At 41.0% G+C, this 25,937-nt stretch overlaps 1 protein-coding gene across 9 annotated transcripts in view; it reads left to right on the top strand.

Annotated features, from left to right (window-relative positions):
• The first annotated feature begins 9,081 nt into the window (after positions 1-9,081).
• The window catches only part of kif21b (kinesin family member 21B), a 91,162-nt gene continuing 74,306 nt past the window's right edge, over positions 9,082-25,937 (top strand). For 8 of the 9 annotated variants that reach the window (XM_041783090.1, XM_041783094.1, XM_041783093.1 and 5 more), the window contains exon 1: positions 9,082-9,446. In XM_041783090.1, the coding sequence (XP_041639024.1) occupies positions 9,406-9,446 (41 nt within the window). In that variant the 5' untranslated portion in view covers positions 9,082-9,405. Of the gene's footprint in view, positions 9,447-10,660; positions 10,780-25,937 lie in introns of those variants that run through there. The other variant, XM_041783095.1, reaches the window with a different exon arrangement.

Genomic DNA, 25,937 nt, shown 5'->3' on the forward strand with positions numbered 1-25,937 from the left:
AAGAAAATGTATTTCCCTTTTAAATGGTGCCACATTAGTAAGGAACATGCATTTGTGGGATGAGCAGCAGAGCTGAGTATGTGGGTTGTGTCCATGAAAGATTTGCCAAGTCTTCTCTGTTTATTTTGCCATCAACTCTTGTATGGTGTTTTTAGGTGGATTGGATGATTGAAGACTGAAGAAACTTCACATATTTGCAATTTAACAGTTTATTAATTTAACTAAGAGGAGCCTCAGTAGGAAGAATGGAAGAACCATACGCAGTCACAAAAGCGTGGCACCTTCTCCTAATGCTGGTCACCGGCCTGGTTACACACTGCTGTGGGATGGCATCCCATTCTTCAACCAGCATTTTTCCTAAGTTAGCCAACATGGTTGCGTTGGTCACTCTGGCACGGCCAGCACATCCAAACTGATCCCACAATGGTTTAATGGGGTTGAGGTCAGGACTAGCAGGCCATTCCATCCTCTTCACTCCCAAATTCTGGAGGTAGTCTCTGATAAACCCTGCTCTGTGGGGGTGAGCATTATCATCTTGGAGGATAGACTGTGGAGATATGAGATTGCCACTGGTTGCAGAATCTCATCTCGATATCTCTCTTCATTTTAAGATTGCCTCCAATGATGACAACTCTTGTTTTTCCAGTGAGAGAGATGTTGCACCACACCATCACACTGCCTCCACCAAAAGATGTTTCTGTATTGGTGCAGAAATCAGCATAGTGTTCTCCACATCTTCTCCACACTTTGACCCTATGACAATTGCTGTAGGCAGACTCGCTGAACATAATAGCTGCCAATCAGACACCTGATTGTCAGCACCTAGGGTTCCAGAAATTCAAACAGTTTTGTGCTAAGTTTACTTATAAGGAGCTGTTCACAGGATGTACAGGCAATAAAAACATATTTTATAGCAGCTGTTTCATTAATCTCTGGTTATAGCTTCAAGTATACTTTTTACAGTATTCTCTATTTAACCCTAGGTGTAAGAGGTGTGAGTATGTGTGAGATTAACCCTTTATACTCTCTTTGGTCCTGTTTGCTCAGAGAGCCTCTCACAGCACAAAGAGGCTTTTCTGCCATTTCAGCACCTCTTCCTGTCCTTTTCTGCCTGCTTCCTTCAGAGGCTGTCTCCATAGTAACGGGGCACCGGATAAGAGGCAAGGTGACGGGGTAAAATGATAGAAATAGAGACATTGATGAATGAGCCAGTTATGAAGATTTCATGACACAAATGTGACTGAATGAGAAGTTCGACTACCATGCCATTGCACTTTTATTGAAACCCCCAAACCAAACCTTACTTAGTTTGAATTCTAAGAAGATTTTTTTCTCCTTGAAATGACAAAATGAGAAAAATTACAATATAAACTGTTGTAAACACATGCAAATCAGTATGATGGGTTATATGATGAAGTTTGCAGGGGTGGGGATGGGGTCTGAGTAGCTTCACAGATGGACTCCATTAGTCTTTTGAGAATGTGTGAATAAATGCATGCAGTAGGCTTGGGGCCAGGGGACAGAGAACAACCACTCCTTGTTGTTCACCTCCTCTTGTCTCACCCACCCACCCACACACACACACACACACACACACACACACACACACTTGACTTCATGTCCTGTGATGCAGCAGTAAAATCAGTCAAAGAGTGTTACTACCTCTCTGAAACCCCCCGAGGCTGCAGCACACACGACCAGCCGCCAGCCCCCATCCCAGCCTCAGCACAGTTACAGCCCAGCAGGACGCATCAGAGCCTGGGTAGAGATGGAGAGAATCGTGGGTCAGTGTGTGCCCTGGGGATGAGAGCAGGAATGTAGGTCTGCTGGAGAGGGGATCATCATTCACTAGAGTTATATCCCTCTGATTGAAGATATGTTTGTGGAGAGTATAAAACACGTCCAAGTATCCTTCCTGCACATTACTTTTCTTTATTTCAGATATGCCAAGCTTAAAAGGGACATGATAGTTTTGGTTAACCTGGAAGAAAAAAATGGTGATGTCCCATAAATATATCAAAACACATACTTCTCTTCTTTATCAGTATGTATACTAATGATGCGTTTTATTTTTTTAGATTCCTATTTGTGAGTGACTTAACTTTATAAATGTGTTAGCTATGGAAACATTGCTTATTAGATTTCCACATTTTGAAGTACTTTAACTATAAACAATACAATCTCTTATGCTGTTTTGACATAGCTTAAAAACTGAAACAATGGCTGACAGCTGGATTGAAGGAAACAACATGAAATGGCTCAAAAGACACTCAACTACAGGTGCTTTTGTTAAAGAAAGTCTACATTCCTCAGTGATCTCTTAAGATAAGCTAACGCAAGTTAGGTGCTACCGTGTGTCCCCTCCCCGTCCAACAGCACTCAGGCAGCCCAATCCTCGCACAGCTTCCCCCTCAGCTGCACTTCGTACAGGAGATGCTCATGCCTCAATGTCCAGACTGCAAATTAACCGCACTGTGAAGGCACCATGACTGTTTTTTTCTATTGTCGCTTTTTGGTCAATTTAAAATGGTTAATGAAGACTTTATATATAAATATATATATATAAACATATTATAAGTGGTATGGTTAAAAATGTCAATGTTTCACTGGGATTTGGTTTAGACTTTTAAGTGGACCATGAGGTTTAAAACTAAACCAAACATAAGAAAACTAAACTTATAAGAAAAATAGAACAATAACTTGAATAATAAATTAAAAATAAAAATTAAAGTAACTCTGCCAGAGTATCTCTAGAGTCATTTTTGCCAGTCCCAAGCCCAGATAAAGGAGGAGGGTTGGAACTGTGACGTTAAAAAAACAAGAATCAACAGAAGCAAGTTCATTTGTAGTTCTACACATATTAAAGGTCTTTTTACTCACTTTTTGTCTCTCTCATGACGTTTTTCCTCTTTTCTACAGCATCCATTACAATTAAATGCATACTGCTGATTATGCAAATTAGGTGGTGATGTCATTTAGCGACTTCTGGCGACTTTTAGGTCAGTCAATAGCTACTTTCCTTACTGAGGAGTTGGCAACACTGCAGCCTACTGGTACTACTAGTATTTACACTGCAATGGACTGGTGACCTGTTGTGGTCCATATAGCTGCCTTGTAAAAACGTTAAACCCTGCAGAGGACTCCTGAACTGTCCTTGGGTGTATCGTCCTCTCACTCTGTGGAGTAACAAAGGAGGAGCTCATGTGTGCATCTGTGTGAAACAAAGGGATAAAAAAAACCCCGAACGGCTCACAACTGTGAATCAGTTCCTGTCGTTCGTGTTAAAGAGCCGTTCAAAAGATTCGGATCATGAACGTCACAACTCTACCAGTTAGTTTGATCCAAAGTTCAGTTGAGACAGTGATTTCAACATGGAGGCCGCCACGGATTTAGCTTCAACAGCTGTTTGAGTATGCCTATTGTAATAGGCGGATGGCTGACATCCCACAGGCTTTGTACAATTCTTTCTACAGTCTATGGATTGACCCACAATCTTCATCCTGAGTTTCAGCTTTTCCTCTAAAGAAGAAAATTATAATCTTGCAAAGGAGATGGATTTGCCAGACTCCTTGTTTGTCATCCATCTTGCAAAGCTACAGTCTACAACATATGTGCCAGAACCAAACAGTTTGGACCAATCAGTGCCATTTCAAGAGAATGAAGCATTAGCTCAACATTGGAAACTGATAGCAATGTCTGTCACAGGGGTAGCAATTTGCTAGGATGTAGAGGCAGTTTTATCAGAACTGGACCACATTTTTGAAAATAAAAATAAAGAGAAAAAGCACTGAAAGCTTATTATGACAGAAAAGTTGTTTTCGTTCCTGTGAACCTGATTCGCCATGAGATCGTGAGAGTTACAGGGGTAGGAGTGATTAGCTTGGGCGTAGCTGATGAGGCTAACACATCTGAGTTAAGCAAAATTCAGCATAATGGTGCAGGGAACCCAAAACAAAACATCCTCATATGAGAACGCTGGGTCGTAGAAGGTTTCTCAGGCTATACTGGATGATGTATTGGAAATAAGCTTAGCTGAGTGCACTGAATGATCTGACACCAGAGTTTATACATATTGTACATCAGTACAAAAAACCTTAAGGATATGACCAGATGTGAGATTTTTAGCTATCACATTAGCATCTGAACTGTAAAAAAGATGACAAAAACCAAATAGCTAGTTCCCTTTGTTTCCAGTCTTTGTGCAGAGCTAAGCTAGCAGGCCACAGCCATGTATTTAACAATCATGGGAGCAATCACTGTTTTTATCTTACTCATTACAAGAAAAGGATTATCTGTTTAAATATTCTCACGATCATTGTTTTCATTTAACTAAGGTGCACAGCAAAGGTACTCTCACCACTTCCACAGTAAGCAATGAAGCTGAGCTCTGCAGGGTGATGGGACAAAACACCTCGGGGGGTCCAGCACTGCCAAGACCTGGCAGCTGACACACATAAATCTGAAGCACATAAAGTAGCTCCTATATCACACACATGCAAACATAAAACGCACACCATCAAACATCTGTGCACTCACTTATTGGACTCGTCATGTATTCCCATGGAGGAGGAAATGGAGTGACAGAAGCAGACATAATTCAGCTGTCTGATGTTTCATTTTTATGATGCACGTCTTTCTGTGCCAGCCTGTGAATAGTTGAATGTGTGTTCGTCTAATCCTGGCCAATTCAAACACTTTTGTTACGGTAAAGAATTGCGGATTCGTTTATGGAGCTTCAAAGCTAAGTATAGAAAATGCGTGTGAGGGATTATAGACACATCAAAGAATAAGGATGGAGAATACATTAGGGCGCAGTCTCATCTTCCATCTTCCTCTGTCTGCCTCATTCCTGGACTTTTTCACTGAAATTAGCAATTCAATACATGGCTCTGAGCATTCATAGAACTTCTTTTATACTTGGTTTAATACATGAGGCTGGTATGTAGGTTTGGTAGGTTATAGTGGAGTATTTATTAGTGTCCCTTACATCAGTGTGGCAATGAAATACATCTTATTTCAAAATGATATAATGGCATTGAAAAATAGCAACAGAAAGATCATGGTACATTAAAGTCATGAGTCATTTTCTTGTTTTCCAGGTCAGGATGTAATAACATCCTGCAGAAATGAGAGGAGGGACCATGAAGTGTTTTTAATAAACTCTTTGTGCGTGTGTAGCTGCAAGAAAAAAAAAAATCCAAATCCAAGCAGAATTAATTTCTGTCTTCACTATGACTGACAGAGGAACCTGGGGGCAACTGGAGCGATTGTATTTGGACGCCTCTTATGTAATTAGTTTGCTTTTTGACTTTATGCAGCCCTAAATAGAGGGATTATGCTCCTGGTGGCAATTGCAATATTAAGATATCTTAAGGGTTTTAAAAGACCCCCATAGAACGGTTATGAAATGTGCTTTTTACATTGTAATTTGCTGAGGAGGAGGTACCATACAGCGGGAACTGAGGCTGAGAGGATTTAAAAACTGTAAACAGGCCTGTAGAGGAATGAAAGGGACTTAACACATGCTTCGGAAAACAGTGCAGCCTCATTATGTAACAGTTTGCGCGAGTTTGTCTAAAAAGGCCACATAAATAGGTGTGTGTTTGGGTGTGTGCCAAACTTGTTCATGTGTTCTGTTGTCCCAGTCGAGTAATACGGTGGCTGGTTCCCACAGATCCAACAGGATTGTGGCTTTATCCACATATCTGGATGTTAATCTTGTGTAGAATCCACCTCTGCTGCCTGGGAACGTAGTGTGTGCAGCAGTAACATCGCCACCTGGTCCTTGGAACACCAACACATGCACACAAACACAAACAGGCAAAGTCATAAGCTCCTCTGTGCTCACAGAATGAGTTTATAGTTCATGCAACGGTTAGCAGACTGTGATTCATTACATAAAAGTGGTGGTCTGTGACAGCGGAGAGACTATTTTACCACATGAAAATAGAGTGTATTATCCTTTATTATACCGAGCTTATTAAAAGTATTCACTGCCTTCGATGTTTTACCCTTAAATAAATTTTATACATCAGTCATGGTCAATATAATTTAACTTTATTTGTCAAAAAGCAAAATTCTGTTGACCATGATTGATTTATAAAATCAATCAAACAGTCAGACAGCCAAGGGGGTGAATACTTTTTTAAAGGCACTGTATGTAGACAGCTGGCTAGACTGGCTCTGTATGAACTGATACATATAAAACATTCAGAAGTGACATTCATAAAGTTTTCTTTTATTCAATCATTGACTGAACTGTGTATGCACTCTTATGGGAATCACTGCAGTTTTGATTAGCCTGTCACTGGCAAATGGTTTGTCTGTTTTGATCTGTTCACATAAGAACATGAGTCACAGATATGAAGAGGAGAAGGATTTGGAGAAATTGAAGTTCTCTCCATGAGTGCAGATTTGAATCCTGCCAGTTGAAACTCTGCCATCAACACAGAGCTGCAGCACTTTGCATAGATCATTTTCAGCAAACATAAACCTGGCTTTATCAGCAGCGTGTTAGAGGAAACAAATTGGAGGGAAGTGCTGAGCATACAGAGCCAGAATAAATGAAGCCAAAGCAGCATAAGCTATAAAGGAAAAATGAAAAAGAATGGTACAAAACCATCATAGTGGTTCTATAAAGATAAGGGATTTCTATTTCCCCTTTTGAAGAATTACCCAGCATGAGAGGGAAGTGAGCACAGTTAAACTTCCCATGCAAATTAACTCCATCTTCCGCTTGAACATAATCAAGTCTGCTCTGCTTGTGTTTTCAACCTTTGACCTCTAGGTGTTTCATGTTGTGGCCCCTCCTCTCCATCATGGGAACAGGACTGCTTTGTTTATGGCGGTTTAACGGACCTCAGATGTCGCCGCTGGCTGTCGGTGTGCAGCAGGTTTGTAATCTTTACTGCCCGTTGTGGGTGTGACACTGGGTGGGGCTACACAGGCCCATCGATCCTACTGATTGGTTGTATGCGTTCAAAGAAGGCGGGACTAGTTCAGCAACTGGCCCAACTGCGAATCAATCGAATGTGATTGTGCTGCATTCAAGGACCCCTCGTAATATTGTAGAGTCACAGACAGAGCATTCACAGCAGAGAAAATACGACCTGACCACCACTTAAATGTGGAGTGTCGTCCCCTTTTTCAGCTATAACAGCCAGCACTCTTTTTGGAAGGCTTTCCACAAGATTTTAGAGTGTTTCTGTGGGAATTTGTGCTCATTCTTTCTATAGAGAAGTGGTTCTCAATGTGAAGGCATCTACCCATTCCATGTAGCTCCCATTGCACAGTGTCTGTGCTTTCATTGATGCCAGTGAAAGTTCAGAACGCTTCATCTATGGAATCAGCAGAGCACTGGCCATCGCTTATCCGTTCTGTGATTTTATTTACTTTTCAGTAATATCACCTACAACTGACTGTGGACAATCAAGCACAGATGAAATTTTATGAACTGCCTCATTGCATCTATCACAACACCACGCTTGAAGTCAGTGAGCTTTGGCAGCCTGTTGCAACAGGTTTGCTTAAAACACCTGTATTGAATATTTGACAGGTGAGGCCAAATACTTTTGTCCATATGGTGTATGTTGTCCCATCATGGTGAGATGACTAAGTTGAGATCTCAAGACTGCAACCAACATAGACTCATTTTCATGATACTCATGATGACTGAATGAAAACAGCTCTGCGACCCACTTCAAAGACCCTGTAAAGTGAAATCTAAAGTTTTTGTCTTAACACACTAGATATGTTGGAACATCGTTGCTGTAAACATGTGAAAACACTAAATGTGACTGAGATCTGGATTTAGACCATTAGAAAGTTTCTCACATCTTTCCTGGCTTGGTTTAATTTGGGCAAGGCCAATATGTGGGCTCATGATGTCACAAGCCCACAGTGGGGAATGACCCCGCCCCTCTAACGCTACAATATAAAATCACAGAGCAGTTCATCTCAGTACAGTCTGTTGTTAGCTGATGTCACTTGCTTTATTGAAAATTATCAGCCAGTTAAATGCTGTTTTTTGTTCATTGTGAGATAAATTTGTTGAATCTATCAGCCACAGTGGTCTATGGATCATTTAAAGCGTCATAACAGAGATTTGGCCAGACAGTGGACTTTGTCTCCTCTCTGGCACAGAGCCAGGCAGCCACACTCTGATCATAAAGTCAACATTCAAATTGTACCATTTGTTTTTAATCTGAGAGGATGTATTTCTCCTGAGTGGGCGTGGCTTGAGCTCATTCAATAGACACGCCACACCATCTGAATCATTAAAAATGAGCAGAATTTAGTGCCTCATTTTTTTGTGATTTTGGAGCTTTATTTCATAAACTTAGACATGTTTTAGTTGAATGAAATTTGATTTAGGGGTTCCTAACACAGTGCCGTCACAACAAACCTAAATACAGATTCATTTTTCCTTTACAGAGTCTTTAAAGTCCTAGCCTCCACTTGAGAAATGTTGTGCTAAAGGATACATAATGATAACAACTGAGATAAGCAGTAATAATTCAGTAAGGGGCCATAAGGTCACTAATACTTTGCTCAAATATACAGAGAAGACCTGTTGTAAAACTAAATTGTTGCTGAAGTCATGATCTTCTGATCACGTGATCTTTTCTTCAGTAGACTTTCGTAATTGTCCGGCAGATGGGAAGTTCATACAACAGTTTTTTCTTCAAAGTAAAAGCTTTCTAAATATGACTGTCTCGTGCTGCTTTTCCCCAAATGCTAACCCCAGCTTAAAGTGATTTGGATAATAACTTTTTAATTTTAATTTTTCATTTTGGGACTGTTTCTGTGTTTAAGAGAAGTGCCAGTCGGTTTTGAAAACAGTTGAATAATGTGTTGAGTTGACCATTGTAATTTTTTTTTTTTTTTGCTAACTTTTATTCTTATTTCTTATTAGACCCATGTTCCACACCCTTTTATAGTGACCTTAAGTTTTAATGTAGGTTAACGGTTCTTTCGCCTAAACGATCCAACATTTCCTACAGTCCATGAACGCATCAGCGGAGTTTACGGTCTCAGCGCTTCTTCAACGTGATCGCGTCTCTCTCAGAGCAGCGCCGTGGTTTCTGAGGAGCGCTCATATGCTTCACTCACACTCTCTTCACAAAAGATGTAGTGGGAGAGAGCGAGCACGGACAGACAGACAGAAAACAGCGGGTTAAACTCTGCGATGTGACAGTCACCGCTGAGCCAGAAATGACCGCCACAGCGGAGGAGAAGCAGACAGGAGGAGTCCGGCAGAGGCTTCTCATCGCGGGCAGGTCTTGACGTCTGCTACCGCTGACCCGAGACTCCCAGCACCGCCGCAGCACCGCACTGTTACGCTCACTGAGAAACTCCACGCAGCCGAAATACTCCACAGCCCGTCAGTGAACCTTGAAAAAGAGAATGGCGAGCCAGGGCGACTGCTGCGTGAAGGTTGCGTTGAGGTAAGCCTTTGGCGTCTGTCTGCTGGAAATCTGCCGACCTTAGCAGACCACATTGTGTCTGTTCCTGCTGGCGGTCAATTAAATGCATCCCTACACACCTATAGTATTATTCACTGTCTTTTATGTCCCAGCTTTATGCATGCTGTGCTTTAAAAACAGAGGAGTAGGCTACTACACCCATTTTTCATAATGCATGGGTGGTGCTCTGCATAGTATTGATAAGGCAAAGCATGTGCCAGCACCACGCTATCCCCATATGATTGTTTGCATGTATGGAGGCATGAGTTTTCCTCAGCATGAGTCCTCTGTGGTTGAAGCTTGCATTCAGGATTGAACATGGGGTGAAGTGACAAGGACAGCTGCAGCCAGGTGCAAGGAGGAGAATGGGCGTTTCTCTCCAAATCATAGTAGTTTTATTCTCACATGCAGCTTGCATGCAGTCTCACCTTAACCTTGCATTGTGCAATGAAGAGCCTTGAAATGTATAGATGAATTTCATCTTTAAATGGGCTCCAAGAGAGCATTTTTCTGTTTTTGTTATGCTTCTGGACACAAAGACATGCTCTCCTTCAGAGCTGTGTCATTCACTGCCTTTGTTGGAAATGCACCCAAAAGCTCAGGCAGCAGAACAGAAGCCTTTGGATCCAAACCAGGAGATATTAGCAGCCCATCGATTATGCGTGCCAAGGCTGAAAGCGGATTTAAAGAGATGATAGAAATGTGCATGTGCTGGCTCTACATGCCTCTAAAACTGGTAGTGTGAGAGTGATGGAGGCTGCGCCTGTATTCATGCTTGTTTAGTAGAGCTGGAGCAGTGGTCCGAAAGACCCACTGTCCTTTAACTGAGACCCTCCTTTACTCCATCACATGAGCTGGTCACACTGGGGGTTATTTAGAAGCAGATGTTGTCATGAGCGCTGCATTGCACAGATAAACGATAAAGACTGACATCCTCTTCTATTGTACAAACGTAAAGCATGTGCAGCGAAGTATAGTGAAATGTAACTACTCATCACTCAAGCCCCCATTGCTTCAACTTAGTGGGGGTTGAGGTTTAGGGTCAGATGTGTACAGCAGCAGCCTTTTAAGATGAACCTTACAACCGATGGCCCCATTTCCCCAGGGGAGTTTTTAAGAGTGACTTGTCAATCAGGCGCTGAGTGGATCTCCTTTGTGCTTGTTCACAGCAGCAACTGTAACAGGAAGTAGGGTGGGTGGTGCTGACAAAAATGGCAAAGAGAAAGGTGAAAAGAGATTCCACGGAGACAGCTGGTGCCTGCTGCTCAGCTGAAGTTATTGATTAAAGTCTGGAGAGCTGCAGTGAGGCTTAAGTGTAAGTGAATGAATGAAGTTGACAGATATCACCACAAACAATTACACATGTGCCAGCAGCCGTTCAGCTGTCTTTGTCATGTTTGGCCACAATCCACAGTGTGTGTAAGCATTTTTCATTGCTACCATAGACTTAGCCTACATTTATCTCCATGTCAGATGACTGTGCAACGATGAGTCTGGTCCTGCTTGAAGTTTCTGCCTGTGCAAAGGAAGTGGGTTAATGTTGGGTCTCTATAATTAATAATAAACAGCTTCATTTGACATAATTAGAGGCTTGATTTGCTGAATGACTCATGATACAATGCAGTTCAGTGGTTCCGAACTTTTTTTTTTTGCTGAGCTTTCGTATTCAGATGTCAACACTTCATAGTTTATTTTGAGTAATTTTGGTCAGATATAGCCCTCTAAATACTCCGCCATTGTTTAAAATGACTGTTAAGAGGAAGTCAAACAGCACACCTATGCCTGTGCTTATGGAGCAATCACACTGGTCAAGCAAACAAGACTTTTAGGCTCAAGTGGAATAGGGCAGATAGCCTAGTGTTGGTAGGCCCTTGAAAGTTCTTCCCTCTCAAACTTCAGCCTCTCCCTTTGGGAATAATTCGCAATAAGACACAGGATAAATAGATTTTTTCCACTATAAATTAGCAGTAGTTTGACCTTTAGTCATGCTTCATTTTTTTTTTACTTTTTGCAACACTGGCCAAGAGGGATGCACAGATACTGATACCAATACTAGGTATCGGTGCCGATACCTAGCACATTGCCTGAGCACATTTATGACAGTGAGTACTGAATACATTAAAAGTAGTTCAAAAGCAATTAACCCATGGTAGCATGACTCTCAATATGAAGGCGCAACAAGTCTTAAGCTATAAAGGAGGAGGCTAGGGTGGAGGAGGTTAAGCTTTGCCAGCAGCAGCAGCAGCAGCAGCAGTGTGGTATATTAGTATTAATACAAGCAGGGATTAATGAGAAGTACATCATATTTAGATACAGCACTGCATTGAGAGAGAGCTTTGATTGGCTTTGGGAGCTGGGAGCCGATAATTGTGATCAGCTGGCCATCAGCTGATCACAGCTGGGCATATAACTCCTGTGTCCTGCATGAACTAACACTGAGCATCATTACACAAGCCAGAGAGCACAGCATATTGCAGTATCATTGGTTGTTGCACCACTAATTTTGGCATGATCAGCAGTGTAAGTCAGCATATAATCATTGCTGTCATCCACTTAAGACCACAGATTTCTTGTGGATGATGGGTGTCCATAAATAGCTATCACTCTACTCAAGGACTCTGCCTGTAAAGAAGGTTTTTCTTGTTTCTGTTGCGATGTGCTTGCAAGCTGGTACATTAATGATGGGCTTCTGCAACTTGAATACAAAAAGAACACGGTAAAGAACGTCTAAGTCAGCCTGTCTAATCAGTTTCATTTGCCTAAACTTAGCTTTGTTATTAAAGAGTGGCTGCCTCTCTTAATCACTTCTGATCTCTGTGTGTATTTACATGCCTTCTGAGTGCCACCAAGAGTGTCTGTGATTTTGACAGGAAATGGGAAGCCCATAAATAAACACGTAGAGAGAGGGATCACTTCCTGCTGTATGAGCGACGCTTTTCCCAACGACCCCTTAACTTCTTTTTTTCTTCTCCTTTCCTCCCTGAGAAAGTGGGCCGCTGATAAGAGAGCTTGGTGTTTAATTGCTCCCATGTTGTGCAGCCCCTCAAGCAGACCCCTTATAGCTCAGTGTTTGTGTGTGCATGTGTGAGTATGTATTTGGAGGGCAATGGGGTTATTGTGAGGGCCGAGAGCACGCATCGTCTGAGTCGCCAGCATCCATTTCCTGAATGTCTGCACAGCCGACATCTAAACAATGTCCATGTAAGTGACGATTTCAGGTTGGGGGAAACATGCACACAAACTGCATTGCAGTCAAGTTAAACAGGACTAAATGCACGTAATGTAACTCCTTGCTAAGTGGCAGTCATAAAATGGCAACTGGCTTGGCTGTTTTGTTTTTTTATGCAGCTGCTTGCTTACAAGATAAGCTTAGTCTGATGCAAACATAGCTGTAAGAAGCTGAAGACTCCTACATTTTCTCTGGCTTCACTTTTTGAACCCCTACTCACACTCACTATAGTAGACTCACATATGAGGAAAGACATACGTGCAGTTTCACTTCCTCTACTTCCTTCTCTCGTTGATCTTATATTGAGTGCTGTGTTTGCCCCAGATTGAAAGCTTTATGTTAGGGAGGGAGCGTGCATCTATAAATGTCTATAACTCAGCTTTTGTGCATGTGCATTAATCAGGTATAACCTGACGTGAGAGCATGTTTCCATATTGATCTTTCTTCTGCTGCTGTTTCTCTGTCTGCAGCCCTGCTGCTTACTCATTTCTCAGACCAACCCACAACTTGTGTCGCCCACTAAAATACAAAGTCAGTCTCCATGTCTGTAAATGAACCAGCTTAAAGTTAGATCTGTCTGTTTCTTCTTTGACCTTGTGATTGCTGCCTGATGTATCACCTAATACAGACTCATCCCAGAGGCTTTTTGATTTGATCTCTTTTGCCAAGAGAATCAGTTGACAAATCCCCAAGAAATGTCTCTCCAGTGTTTTAAGTTTTTCCATGCATCTGCGGTTTAAGATCACGACAGCAACGAGGATGATTTTGTGCAAATAATACACAAAATCATCTGTGTTCTTTCAGGCTCTACACGTGAATGATCGCTGTGTTTTAGACGGTTATGACGCAGAATGTTTTGGCTCAAAGGCGTTGGGCGCTCAGCTGATTTTAAGGATAATCTCTCCACTGATTAAAAAGTCAGAAACAGAAGTTTTTCATAACTCTGGAAAAGCACTGCAGACCTTTTTCGAACTCATGACCAAAACACCGGCTTCAAAACAACCAGGAGCAGCAGAATACAACTGCGGAAGCCCCCCCCCCCCACACACACACAGCTGATTCACAAAGGCTTTATAAGGGAGCTTTAAAAAAAAGGTTGTGTTTTGTTGTTGGACGTATGTCCTGTGTCGGCTACCAGTCTCGCCTGTTTCCTGTAACAGTTTGCCACACAGGCTCTGTCTAGGTTACACACCTCCCTGGGGGGTTGCCTTTAAAATTGGCTGGTGGGAGACTGTGTATTTATACGTTAAACCATACGTTCATCCTGTAGCCGTACTGGTCACAGGTTAGTGCTGCATTTAATCTCCTCATGAGAGCATTATTACACTTGGTCTCAACATTCAGCCCCCTGAATTGGAAAGTGAAAGCTGGTTCACTTTGTTAATTAGACTCTATCATGAAGTTGCTTCCAATTAGGCATTTTAAACCTCAACCGGGGAGAAGAGGAGCAGGAAACATGACTGAGCACACGCCCAGGTTGCCCGTCCACCGCCTGTGCATCACTTCCTCCTCATGTCAGCCTGCTAGTCACATGATTTTTGTTGTTTTCAAACCTCTTTGACCTGACAGCAGTGTGTAATTGTCTTTTGTGGCAGGGGTGCTAATGACGCTGTTTGTTTAGAACTGCTTAGGAACAGGAACATCATTGGTCGATGCTTAAACACAATGATTAAGTATTGTAAAGAGAGAGAGAACATTTATAATTGTATCAATGATGCTAAATAACCATATTAATATGAAAAGACCATGCTGTACAACAAACTGACTTACACTATATTGCCAAAAGTATTTGCTCACCTGCCTTGACTCGCATATGAACTTAAGTGACATCCCATTCTTAATCCATAGGGTTTATTATGATGTCGGTCCACCCTTTGCGGCTATAACTGCTTCAGCTCTTCTGGGAAGGCTCTCCACAAGGTTTAGGAGTGTGTTCATGAGAATTTTTGACCATTCTTCCAGAAGCGCATTTGTGAGGTCACACACTGATGTTGGACTAGAAGGCCTGGCTCTCAGTCTCCTCTCTAATTCATCCCAAATGTGTTCTATCAGGTTGAGGTCAGGACTCTGTGCAGGCCAGTCAAGTTCATGCACTCCAAACTCTCTCATCCATGTCTTTATGGACCTTGCTTTGTGCCATGGTGCACAGTCATGTTGGAACAGGAAGGGGCCATCCCCAAACTGTTCCTACAAAGTTGGGAGCATGGAATTGTCCAAACTCTCTTGGTATGCTGAAGCATTCAGAGTTCGTTTCACTGGAACTAAGGGGCCAAGCCCAGCTCCTGAAAAAACCCCACACCATAACACTCCCACCACCACCACCACCACCAAACTTGACACTTGGCACAATGCAGTCAGACAAGTACCGCTCTCCTGGCAGCTGCCAAACCCAGACTCGTCCATCAGATTGCCAGTTGGAGAAGCGCGTTTCATCACTCCAGAGAAAGCGTCTCCACTGCTTTAGAGTCCAGTGGTGGCATCCTTTACACCACTGCATCCGATGCTTTGCATTGCACTTAGTGATGTATGGCTTGGATGCAGCTGCTCGGCCATGGCAACCCATTCCATGAAGCTCTCTACGCACTGTTCTTGAGCTAATCTGAAGGCTACATGAAGTAGTGAGGTCTGTAGCAATTGACTCTGCAGAAAGTTGGCGACCTCTGTGCACTATGCGCCTCAGCATCCGCTGACCCCGCTTCGTCATTCTACATGGCCTACCACTTCGTGGCTGAGTTGCTGTCATTCCCAGTCGCTTCCACTTTGTTATAATACCACTGACAGTTGACTGTTGAATATTCAGGAGCGAGGAAATTTCACGAGCTCCTGAGAGCGAGCCATTCTTTTACAAATGTTTGTAGAAACAGTCTGCATGCCTAGGTGCTTGATTTTATAGACCTGTTGCCATGGAAGTGATTGGAACACCTGATTTAAATTAGTTGGATGGGTGAGTGAATACTTTTGGCAATATAGTGTACCTTATGAGTCCTGTGGAAACAGGTGAAACTGACACCAGTTTCCAGAAGATAGCACATTACTCCTTTACACCACCATACTAGGGCTATTTTGTATTTCTTTATTAATTATTCAGGTAGAGTGATATATCACTACAGGTACATCTAAAAAAATTAGAATATCATGAAAAAGTTCAATATTTTTTTTCACTCATTTCAAAAAGTGAAACCCATATATTATATAGACTCATTACACAAAAAGTGGAATATTTCAAGCCTTTATTTCTTGAAATGTTGAGGATTATGGCTTACAGATAATGAAAACCCAAAATTCAGTGTCTCAGAAAATTAGAATATTGTGAAAAAGTTCAGTATTGGAAAATCATGGTGTCACACCCTAATCACCTAGTTAACTCAAAACACCTGCAAAGGTTTCCTGAGCCTTTAAATGGTCTCTCAGTCTGAGTCAGTAGGCTAAACAATCATGGGGAAGACTGCAGACTTGACAGATGTCCAGAAGACAGTTATTGACATCCTCTACAAGGAGGGTAAGCCACAAAAGGTCATTGCTAAAGAAGCTGGTTGTTCACAGAGTGCTGTATCCAAGCATATTCATAGAAAGTTGAGTGGAAGGGAAAAGTGTGGTATCCAGCATAAGGGATAACCACAGCCTTGAGAGGATTGTCACGCAAAATCCATTCAAAAATTTGAGGGAGCTTCACAAGGAGTGGACTGAGGCTGGAGTCAGCGCATCAAGAGCCACTATGCACAGACGAATCCTAGACATGGACTACAAATGTCACGTTCCTCGTGTCAAGCCACTCCTGCACCAGAGACAACGTCAGAAGCGTCTTACCTGGGCTGTGGAGAAAAAGAACTGGACTGGACTGCTTTGTGGTCCAAAGTCTTCTTTTCAGATGAAAGTAAATCTTGCATGTCATTTGGAAATCAAGGTCCCAGAGTCTGGAGGAAGAGTGGAGAGTAACAGAATCCACGTTGCTCGAAGTCCACTGTGAAGTTTCCACAGTCAGTGATGATTTGGGCCGCCATGGCATCTGCTGGTGTTGGTCCACTGTGTTTTCTGAAGTCCACAGTCAACGCAGCCATCTACCAGGACATTTTAGAGCACTTCATGCTTCATTCTGCTGACAAGCTTTATGGAGATGCTGGTTTTATTTTCCAGCAGGACTTGGCACCTGCCCGCACTGCCAAAGGTACCAAAAGCTGGTTCAGTGACTACGGTGTTCCCGAGCTTGATTGGTCAGCAAACTGGCCTGACCTGAACTCCATAGAGGATCTATGGGGTATTGTCAAGAGGAAGATGAGAGACACCAGACCCAACAATGCAGATGACCTGAAGGCCACTATCAAAGCAACCTGGGCTTCCATGACACTGGAGCAGTGCCACAGGCTGATCGCATCGCCTCCATGCCACTCTGCATTGATGCAGTAATTCATTCAAAAGGAGGCCCAACCAAGTATTGAGTGCATAGAAATGAACAGACTTTTCAGAAGACTAAGGTTTCTGTTTAAAATATCCTTTTTTGTTGATCATTGTAATATTCTAATTTTCTGAGACACTGAATTTTGGGTTTTCATCATCTGTAAGCCATAATAATCAACATTTTGAGAAATAAAGGCTTGAAATATTTCACTGAACTTTTTCATGGTATTCTAATTTTTTTTTTAAATGTACCTGTATATGACTGTAAAACAGTGTCTTTTATTGAAATCACCCCCTCTTTATGTTTCCTTTATTGTTATGCTTGCCTTTTATTGTATTATTTCATATTGTTACTGTGTCAGATCAAAAATACATCGTATCATATTGTATCATATATTTTATTGAATTGTATCATATGGTACTGTATCATATTGGAAATATGTCATATTTTATTATATCATTTTATCGTATCAAATCATATTTGTATTTCATCATATTTATCGAATTGTATCCTATTGTACTGTGTCAAATCAAAACCAAATCATATCGTATTGTATCATATTGTATAGGATCGTATCATATCGTATTGTGTTGTATCACATCCTACCTTACTGTTGCGTATTACCTTGATGTTTTTCTTTGTATTGTATCCTAATGTACCAGATTATATAGAATCATCTGGTGTGGTATGGTATGATGTGGTACGAACCAGTATGATCCAATATGATCCAATATGATTAGATGCCTTATTTTTATGCATGAAACTATATCATTTTGTATGGCATTGTGTTGTTGTGTCAAGTAAGTTGTGTTGTATCTTTTATCGTATTAAGTTTTGTATGATTTAATATAATGTATCATAGAATGTGCTGAGTTACCCTGTGATTCCCACCTCTATACATGCTGGTGTTGCCTTGTGGAGAGTCATACTCTGGGCCTGTTGGTACTTGTTACATAATCAGGCTTACAAGCAGATTGTGGCCAAGGAGGTGAAAAGGTCTGCTGAACAAAGAAGTGACTAAGGTTGCTGCGCTACAGTTCTTAATCCTGGTTATACAAACAACAACACACCTCCTCACCTCCTCTTAATGACACCTCTGATGGCAGGTGTACAACAAAGCTATTTGAAATCAAGACAGCAGACAGTAGAATGGAATTTTTGAGCCCCATAACTTGGACATCTAAATAACATTGGAAATTATAAAGCTGCAAGCAGCAATTAGTGGGTTGTGTCCTTATTAGAGCCCAACCAATTGATCAGCGGTCTGATTAATCAGGATGATTATAGCGTATCACAAATTAATCAACATCGGCCAATATGTAGCCGATACATAAACCCTTAGAGCTCACACAGCACAGATCCATGAAAGCTCTGCGTTGTGCCTTTCTAATCATGTCTTCAGAGCATTCGTAGCTCTTACAGAACATTTTCTAGTGAGCCTGGAACTTGGCTGACTTTCCATAGTCTCTGAGGAAAGTGTTGTCCTATACAACAATACATGGCACAGTTTATAAAAACGTTGATATACTTTTGAACCATAAGTCACAGAAACTTACTTATGCAGGAGTAGAGAATAAACAATGATAAACGCAACTGTTAATTCACATGTCCACCATTACCTAATAAAAGACTATTCAGCGTTTTAAAGCTAAGTTGCATCTTTGTGAAATAAACAAAGATAATGTAAATGTAAGAATTTGTGTTCATGTACAGTATATATCCTGTGTATATCAATGTTCTTATTACTCTTCTTGTAATTCTTGTACATTTGAACAGATCAGATTTAAGATCACCGGGTAATCGTTAATGAATTAGGGCCACTTTACGGGTGAGCTCCATGCTGCTCAAAGCTGATTGGTCAATATGTTGAAGTGAGATTCCACAGCAAATATGGTAGAAGTTGAACCTTACCTTCATAAGGAGATGTCAAAAACAGGACTATCAAAAAATTCAAAATGGCAGAAATTCAAAATGGCAGACTTTAGTGGGTTCAGAGGCCTTTTTTTTTGAACAGTTTGAGACTGACTTGTGTGCCAGGTCAGGTCAGGTCAGTTCAGTTCAACTTAGGGTTTGAAAGACATGGCTTTTCAAAAACATCTCTTTTTTTCTTTAATTCAAGTGTTGTTTACTGGTCGGCTTGTTTCATATATATTGGGAAGGTAATGCAGAGCATTTTCAGTAGCAGTGGCTAGTTTTATGTTTCTGAGATGTTCTGTCTCACATAAATTTAAGTGTTTGAGCAGAAAAACAACAATCATAATTATAGCAAACTGATACACGAACAACAGGGCCTTCATACCTGTTAATTAGTGACTTCAGGTGTTTCATCAGACTCATTGCCACAGGTGTAGAAAATCAAGAACCTAGCAATGCAGTCTCCATTTGCAGACATTTGTGAAAATTGATTTAGTGTGAATTGGCCTACAAAATTGGTCGTTCTGAAGAACTCAATGATTTCAAGCATGGTACTTTGATGTCACTTTGCAATAAGATGGTCGCTGAAATTCATCATGGATATTCCAAAGTGGAAGTGTTTAGGAACAACGGCAATTCAGCCACGAAGTAGAAGACCATGTAAATCCGCAGAGTGGGGTCAACGACTCCTAAGGTTCATGGTGTATAAAAGTCACCAACGCTCTGCTGATTCCATAGCTGAAGAGTTCTAAACTTCCACTGGCATTAATGTAAGCATAAAAACTGTGCGGTGGGAACTGCATGAAATTAGTTTTCATGGCTGAGAAGCTACGTGCATGTCTCACATCACCATTTCTAGTGCCAAGTGTCAGATGGAGTGGTGTAAAGCACACTGACACTGGACTGTGGGGCAGAGGAAATGTGTTCTGTGGGGTGACGAATCATGCTTCTCTGTTTGGCAGTCAGATTGGCAGGTCTGGGTTTGGCAGATGCTGGGAGGACGTTATCTGCTCGACATATCATTCTGGGTTTGTGCCCCTTATCTCCATTGTAGGTCAGTCTCAATGCTTTAGCATAACAACACCTTTTGGACAATCCTATGCTTCCAACTTTGTGGCAACAGTTTGGGGAAGGCCTTTTTCTATTCCAACATGACTGTGCCTGTGTGCACAAAGAAAGGACTATGAAGACATGGCTTGATGAGTTTGAGTGGAAGAACTTGACTGGCCCCCTACAGAGACCTGGCCTTGGGCAACATCAGTGCCTGACCTCATAAATCCTCTACAGAATGAATGGGCACAAATTCCCTCAAAACACTCTGAAATCTTGTGGAAAGCATTCCAGGCTGTTATAGCTGAAAAGGGGTCCAACTCCATTTTTAAGTACATGTATTTGTCATTGCAGTCCGTCGGTGTAATGGTCAGGCAGCCAAACACTTTTGTCCATATAGTGTATGTTGTGCAAGGCTGTTGATGAACTTCACCCTCTTAACAACCCCCCAAACAGTATTGCTGCTGTTGCGGAATAACTTCCTGTGAGGCCGCCGCTGGACTATCCACACTTCCTGTCCACTTCCTGCTTTTTGAACGGCTGACGAGGCTGTTGGCACGATGCAGTTAAGACTAAATCCTCAGTGAGTGCATGAAGATGAAAAAAATGTGCTTTTGAAGTTCAGCCTCAGGCCGTTTCACTTCATAAACCCTCTGATTTTAAATCCCTCTTAATGTATGATACGTCTTTCTATGTTCTGTAGCAAAGTAGGCATTTTTCTTTGACAAATGGAAACACAGGTTGTTCCCGAGTGTGCAAACTGACAGCACATCATCTCAAACTTCTCTCTGCGTGTTTGCCTCATCCTTTTATTTTCTCTTGCTCAAGCTTGTCTACACTGTGAGCAGAATAAAGCTTTAAACTGTGACCAGAGAGCTGGAATTTCACCAGCTTTCTCTCCCCCTCAGCTCCTTCCTCTTCTTCCTCGCCCACTCCTGCACGTGCACACACTTAGGAACACACAATTCTGTATTTATTTGCATTCATCCAGCAAGAAATGAAAGGCTCTTCAGTCTGAACATTTGCATTTATTCTTTTATCAGGGCTTCATCATATGTCAGCTGGAGCTGTCATTTTTCACCATTATTCATGCTGCTTGGACTCAAGAGAAAAATTTCTTTCTCAATATTGAACATTTTTTTTCTGTTGAGAGTTAAATACATTTCTGTGGTCTGCATATTTGTGATAAACCACATGTATTTGTGTTGACATTGTTGTGGTCTCTTAGAAATCATAGAGGATCTGTGTGAGGGGAGGGGGGATGAGGCCCTTTAAACAGAGCACCTCTCGGCTGAGCGTAGACAGAGGACACACTGTGAATGAGTCTGATGTCACTGCAGGTCTTTGTGCTCTGTGCTGAGTATGCACTCACGCACTAAACAGATAAAGACACACTGAGCAAGGGCAGGGCATCGGAGGGTAAACGGGCATGAAGAAAAGGCGATATTTTTAAAGGGTGTGCTAGACAGGAAGGTGGCGAGAGAAAGAGTTCTGTAGAGTCCATTCCTGATGTCTTATTTGTTTTATAGACTGCTCTCCTACTTCTGAAAAGAGCAATGCTTCCTGCAATTCAACACAATAAAAACAAGTCAAATCAAAGAGCAATAGAGACGGCAGAGAATGAGGGTGGGGTGGGGGGATTGGGGGAGTTGGGGGCGCTATGGAAAAAGGAGCAAGTGTGTCTTCTGTTGTCAAAAGGACCACTGTAGCGTGCAAATATGAGCTCTAAGCCAAACATGCGATGACTGTGTGTGAATGTGCATCCATGTGTGTTTGTGTACGTCCGAGCATCGCGTGTATGAATAATTTGGACACAGCTGCATGTGGCTGCCATTTTGGTGGGAGGAAGAGGCAGAGAGATGGAGGCCCTCAGGTGTTGTGTCTAGACTTTATAGAGTCAGCTTCCATGTTCTGATGGGAACTCTTCTTTCTAAACATTATACAGTTATATTGTCTTCTGTTTTTTTATATGTACAGGAATTAAACATGGCCTGTCAGTAAACAAGTCACAAGAGAAGAAAATTAAGAACTCTATTTCTTCTTTCTCTTTTTTTTATTAATAACTGTATCTCTTTGATTCCTCACACATGCTGCTTTCTTAAGTCTTAAATCTTTCCTGAAGCACTGAGTGCTGTAAGGTCAACATTCACTGTGCTCTGTTGTTTCCTTTAAGTGTCCATCTGAATGAATCTATTCATATTTTAAACATTTGTCCTCCTGAATTCATTTATGGGAGTTTATTTAGCCTTGCATGCCCTTTGAGGACAGCAGGATTGGATTTAGTTTGAGCAGGATATGAAGACATAATGGACCAGACATAATATGGGAAGAATTTATATTTGTGCAGTAAGTGTGTGTTTGTGTTGTTCAACAGTGCTGCTACTGTGTAGATATGAAGGCTGGACCAGCTGGCCCATAATCACCTTCAGTGTTAAGTAGCTTAATCACTGCTGGAGTTAATGTCTCTGGGTTTGTTTTGTCTTGTTTGTGAATGGTAAGGAATGACAGGAGGATTTGAACACACTGAGTTTAGCACAAAAACTAACATAGTCCATGAATAAACACAAATGTGTGCCCTTAACAACTAATTTTAAACTAATACACTTGTTTTATCAAGTAGGATAACCAATGTTTAAAGGGTTAATTGCATTGAAAGTAATGATTATTTGTATGAGTAGAAGGGAGTTGGTTTAAAAGACAAAAGTTATAGAAAATATAAATGCATAATAAGTTTATAGCCTAAATTAACCTAATGTATGAAATGAGCCATTTTGGTCATCAAGGGCTTATGTGTTGCATTTATTTTACATTTGACAAAGCACCAAACATAATAATGCATAAAAATCAATGTTGCCAAAATTGTTCACATATACCAGGCTCGAGAAGAAAATAATCTACTTTGCATGTATTATGTTAAAAATAACTCATTTCTTCACTGTTTCCCATCTCAAACACAGCAGTACATGGTGACAGGACCTGGCATTTAAAGGGTTAGATTAAGTCTGATGAAAATTACTTGAAAGTTATGATTATTTTATTCAAACAAGTAGAGAGCGAGTTGGTGTAAAAGGTTAACCAAAAAAAGTTGTAAAAATATTCATGTATAATAATTTTATAGCCTAGTATGAAATGGGCCATTTTGGTTGTTTAGTGCTCTTAAGGGTATAATATTTTAAGTGCTTCTAAAGGTTAAAAATGCTAGCAAATTGGTATGCCTATCAACCTTTAGCTGTACTGGGTTAAGGGTTTGTAAGCCAAACTTGCTTAACTATGGTTGACCAGGAGATTTTTGGGTCTCAAGTTAGGCTGCTGCATACTGAAGTCTGGGAAAGGCTGCTTCACGCTATTTAAAAAGGCACAAAAAATATAAAAATGAGATATTTCACATTACAATTATGAAAAGAAAAGTCAAGCTGTAAATCTCTGGCTAGACTGTTTACAGAAAGGTTAAGCTACACAGTGTTAAGCTAATCCTACTGCAGGGAAACTAAAAGAAGCTAAAAGACTGCTGCGCCTGACTATTTATACCACACAGTGAATGAAAAAGTAAGCTAAGCTACTTTTGATGCCAAAATAAGACCATTACCAGATTAATTTGATTGATGGGCATATTCAGATACTCTGATAAAAATAAGAACAATGTAGAGTATTTTCTTTCTAACCTATGGTATTCTGCTCTGTTTAATTAGGCTAGCACCACCACAACACAACGAGCTGTAGCGTTTTTTCTCGTCCACCCTACTGTTTATCAGGCAAATGGGAATAATTTAATGAATGCGGACAACTTAATTCTCCCTAATTTCACACAAATGGACGGGATATTATTTGGTGTTGGCTTGTATCTGAATGACAACCTATGTCTTCAACTACTGGCTAATTTAGCATTCCTGCAGACACACAGACACTGTGGTTGCTCCATTAGCCCTCCTGCTGAAGGCTGTCTGGCAGAGTGGGAGGCTGGGCTGGTGGTAATGCTAACCAAGCCTCCAGGGAGGCAGACAGACGAGCAGAGTCATGGCAGCAGTCTGCAACTCAGCAGCATGTGAGAAAAAGGTGAACACAACACAGAGGAAGCGTGTTTGCTCGACCTGTAGCCATTTTATTTTTGAATATTACAGCACATATGTACTATGCGATCCCTACTATGCTGCTAAGTTGTAGGGATTAACCTTGAGTTTGATTTACTATGATAAATTCATAGAAATGTAAATCTAAAAATGAATAAAAGTGTTGTTTTCAGATATTTTCATTTGTATAAAATGTGAAAACATCACTCTATAGGTTGGCTAATATGACATGTTAGACACATTTTAAACTGAATTTCTCACGATAAAATTCTCTTTGACATGTGGTTTTCAGTTATTACACATGTAAAAACTTGATGATGCAGGCACATGTCCCATTACACGTGTAAAAACATCTGCTTAGTGTTGTATTTTTTTGTAAGAGTGCCAAAACTGGATAACTGAAAGCAAATGTGAACACCACATATTTTACTCTTTGTCTCTATTAAGGACTGCTTCTTGTTATCACTTTCCTTTTGATGTTTTTATGAAGTCGAAACTGGGGCTCCAGTGTTATAACTCACTATCAGTTTTGTGACCCACTTTGAGTTCTTAGGTCAAATATATCCCTAAACATTCTTCAGATTAAAGGTGCTCACATGGTGGCTGATTTCCAGAATATTGCTACATGTCATATTGCTAAAAAGCACTTTGCTTGAAAGCATCCGGTGAAAACAACAAAAAGAGGCTGATGTAACGGCCACTTCTTATCAAAGTTAATCAGAGTTAATCAGAAATTGGCTGGCACCTCTCTGACCTTGACAAGGCCGTCTGTCATGTAGGAAAGAGGCTAATTTGATTCTTTCTTGTGCCTTCTCCTCCCCCCATGGAGTGGCAGACAGAGCAGATGAGGGGGGAGGGAAGGGGAAATGAGGGGGGGTGGGGGGGTGGGGGGGTGAGGAAGTGGGGTGTGGATTGACCCAGAATCAGCTCCGATGATGCAAACTGATTTGTCCCTGTAACAGAGAGAGACGCTTATTTGAAATTGAATGATTGCTTTGCTTTGACAGCTGAGAGCAGTTAGATTTTTAATTGATGATATAGTTTATGCTTTATTTAATACTGTTATGATTTGAACTGCACTGTATTCACATTTCCTGATTCACTATTGTCACAACACTTTTATTACCACTATCAAAATACATTTTGGTGCAGTGTTTTTAGGCAAAAAAAAAAAAAAACATCTTTACATCAAAGTTTTTAAATATGATAAAGAGGGTTCTGTGCTTGAGAGCAGATATGCTTAGACTTGAAATCCTGTTCATACTTTTACTACATTCCAGAATCCTTTGCCCTCGGAAAATGCTTCACACAAGATGGCGTAAATGCAGCATGTAATACTTTGGATCATTCATCACACATGAGAGAGCTCGGAATGTAACAATACAGCTCAAAAATATGACATGATACCTGATTCTAGGTTCATGATTTTTTTTTTAGGATTTTTGCAGAGGTGTTTGTAGCCTAGTTTATGTCCAAAGCTTAGAGCAGAAATTGCTTCATAAAACTATTATTAAGGACACTTTAATATTCTTTTTTGATGCCTTACATCTATTAATTTATTTCCTGTTTCCTAACAAATATGTTTTAATTTTAAAGATACAGTACTTCTGATTAATTTTACATTTACAAGAAAGAACAAAAACAGCTAAGGGTTTTAAAAACTGTTTGATACACTGCAATCCTCTTCGGTGACATAAGCATGTATTCTTACCTTGTCTGTTACAGGTCTTTTTCTTGCTGTGATTTGTAAAGCAGTTGAGGAGACACTGGGTGGAAGATGAGAGAAAGAGAAAGGCCATCCATTGATAGCAGATGGC

This window comes from Cheilinus undulatus, linkage group 3 (assembly GCF_018320785.1).
Source record: "Cheilinus undulatus linkage group 3, ASM1832078v1, whole genome shotgun sequence".
Taxonomy (NCBI): domain Eukaryota; kingdom Metazoa; phylum Chordata; class Actinopteri; order Labriformes; family Labridae; genus Cheilinus; species Cheilinus undulatus.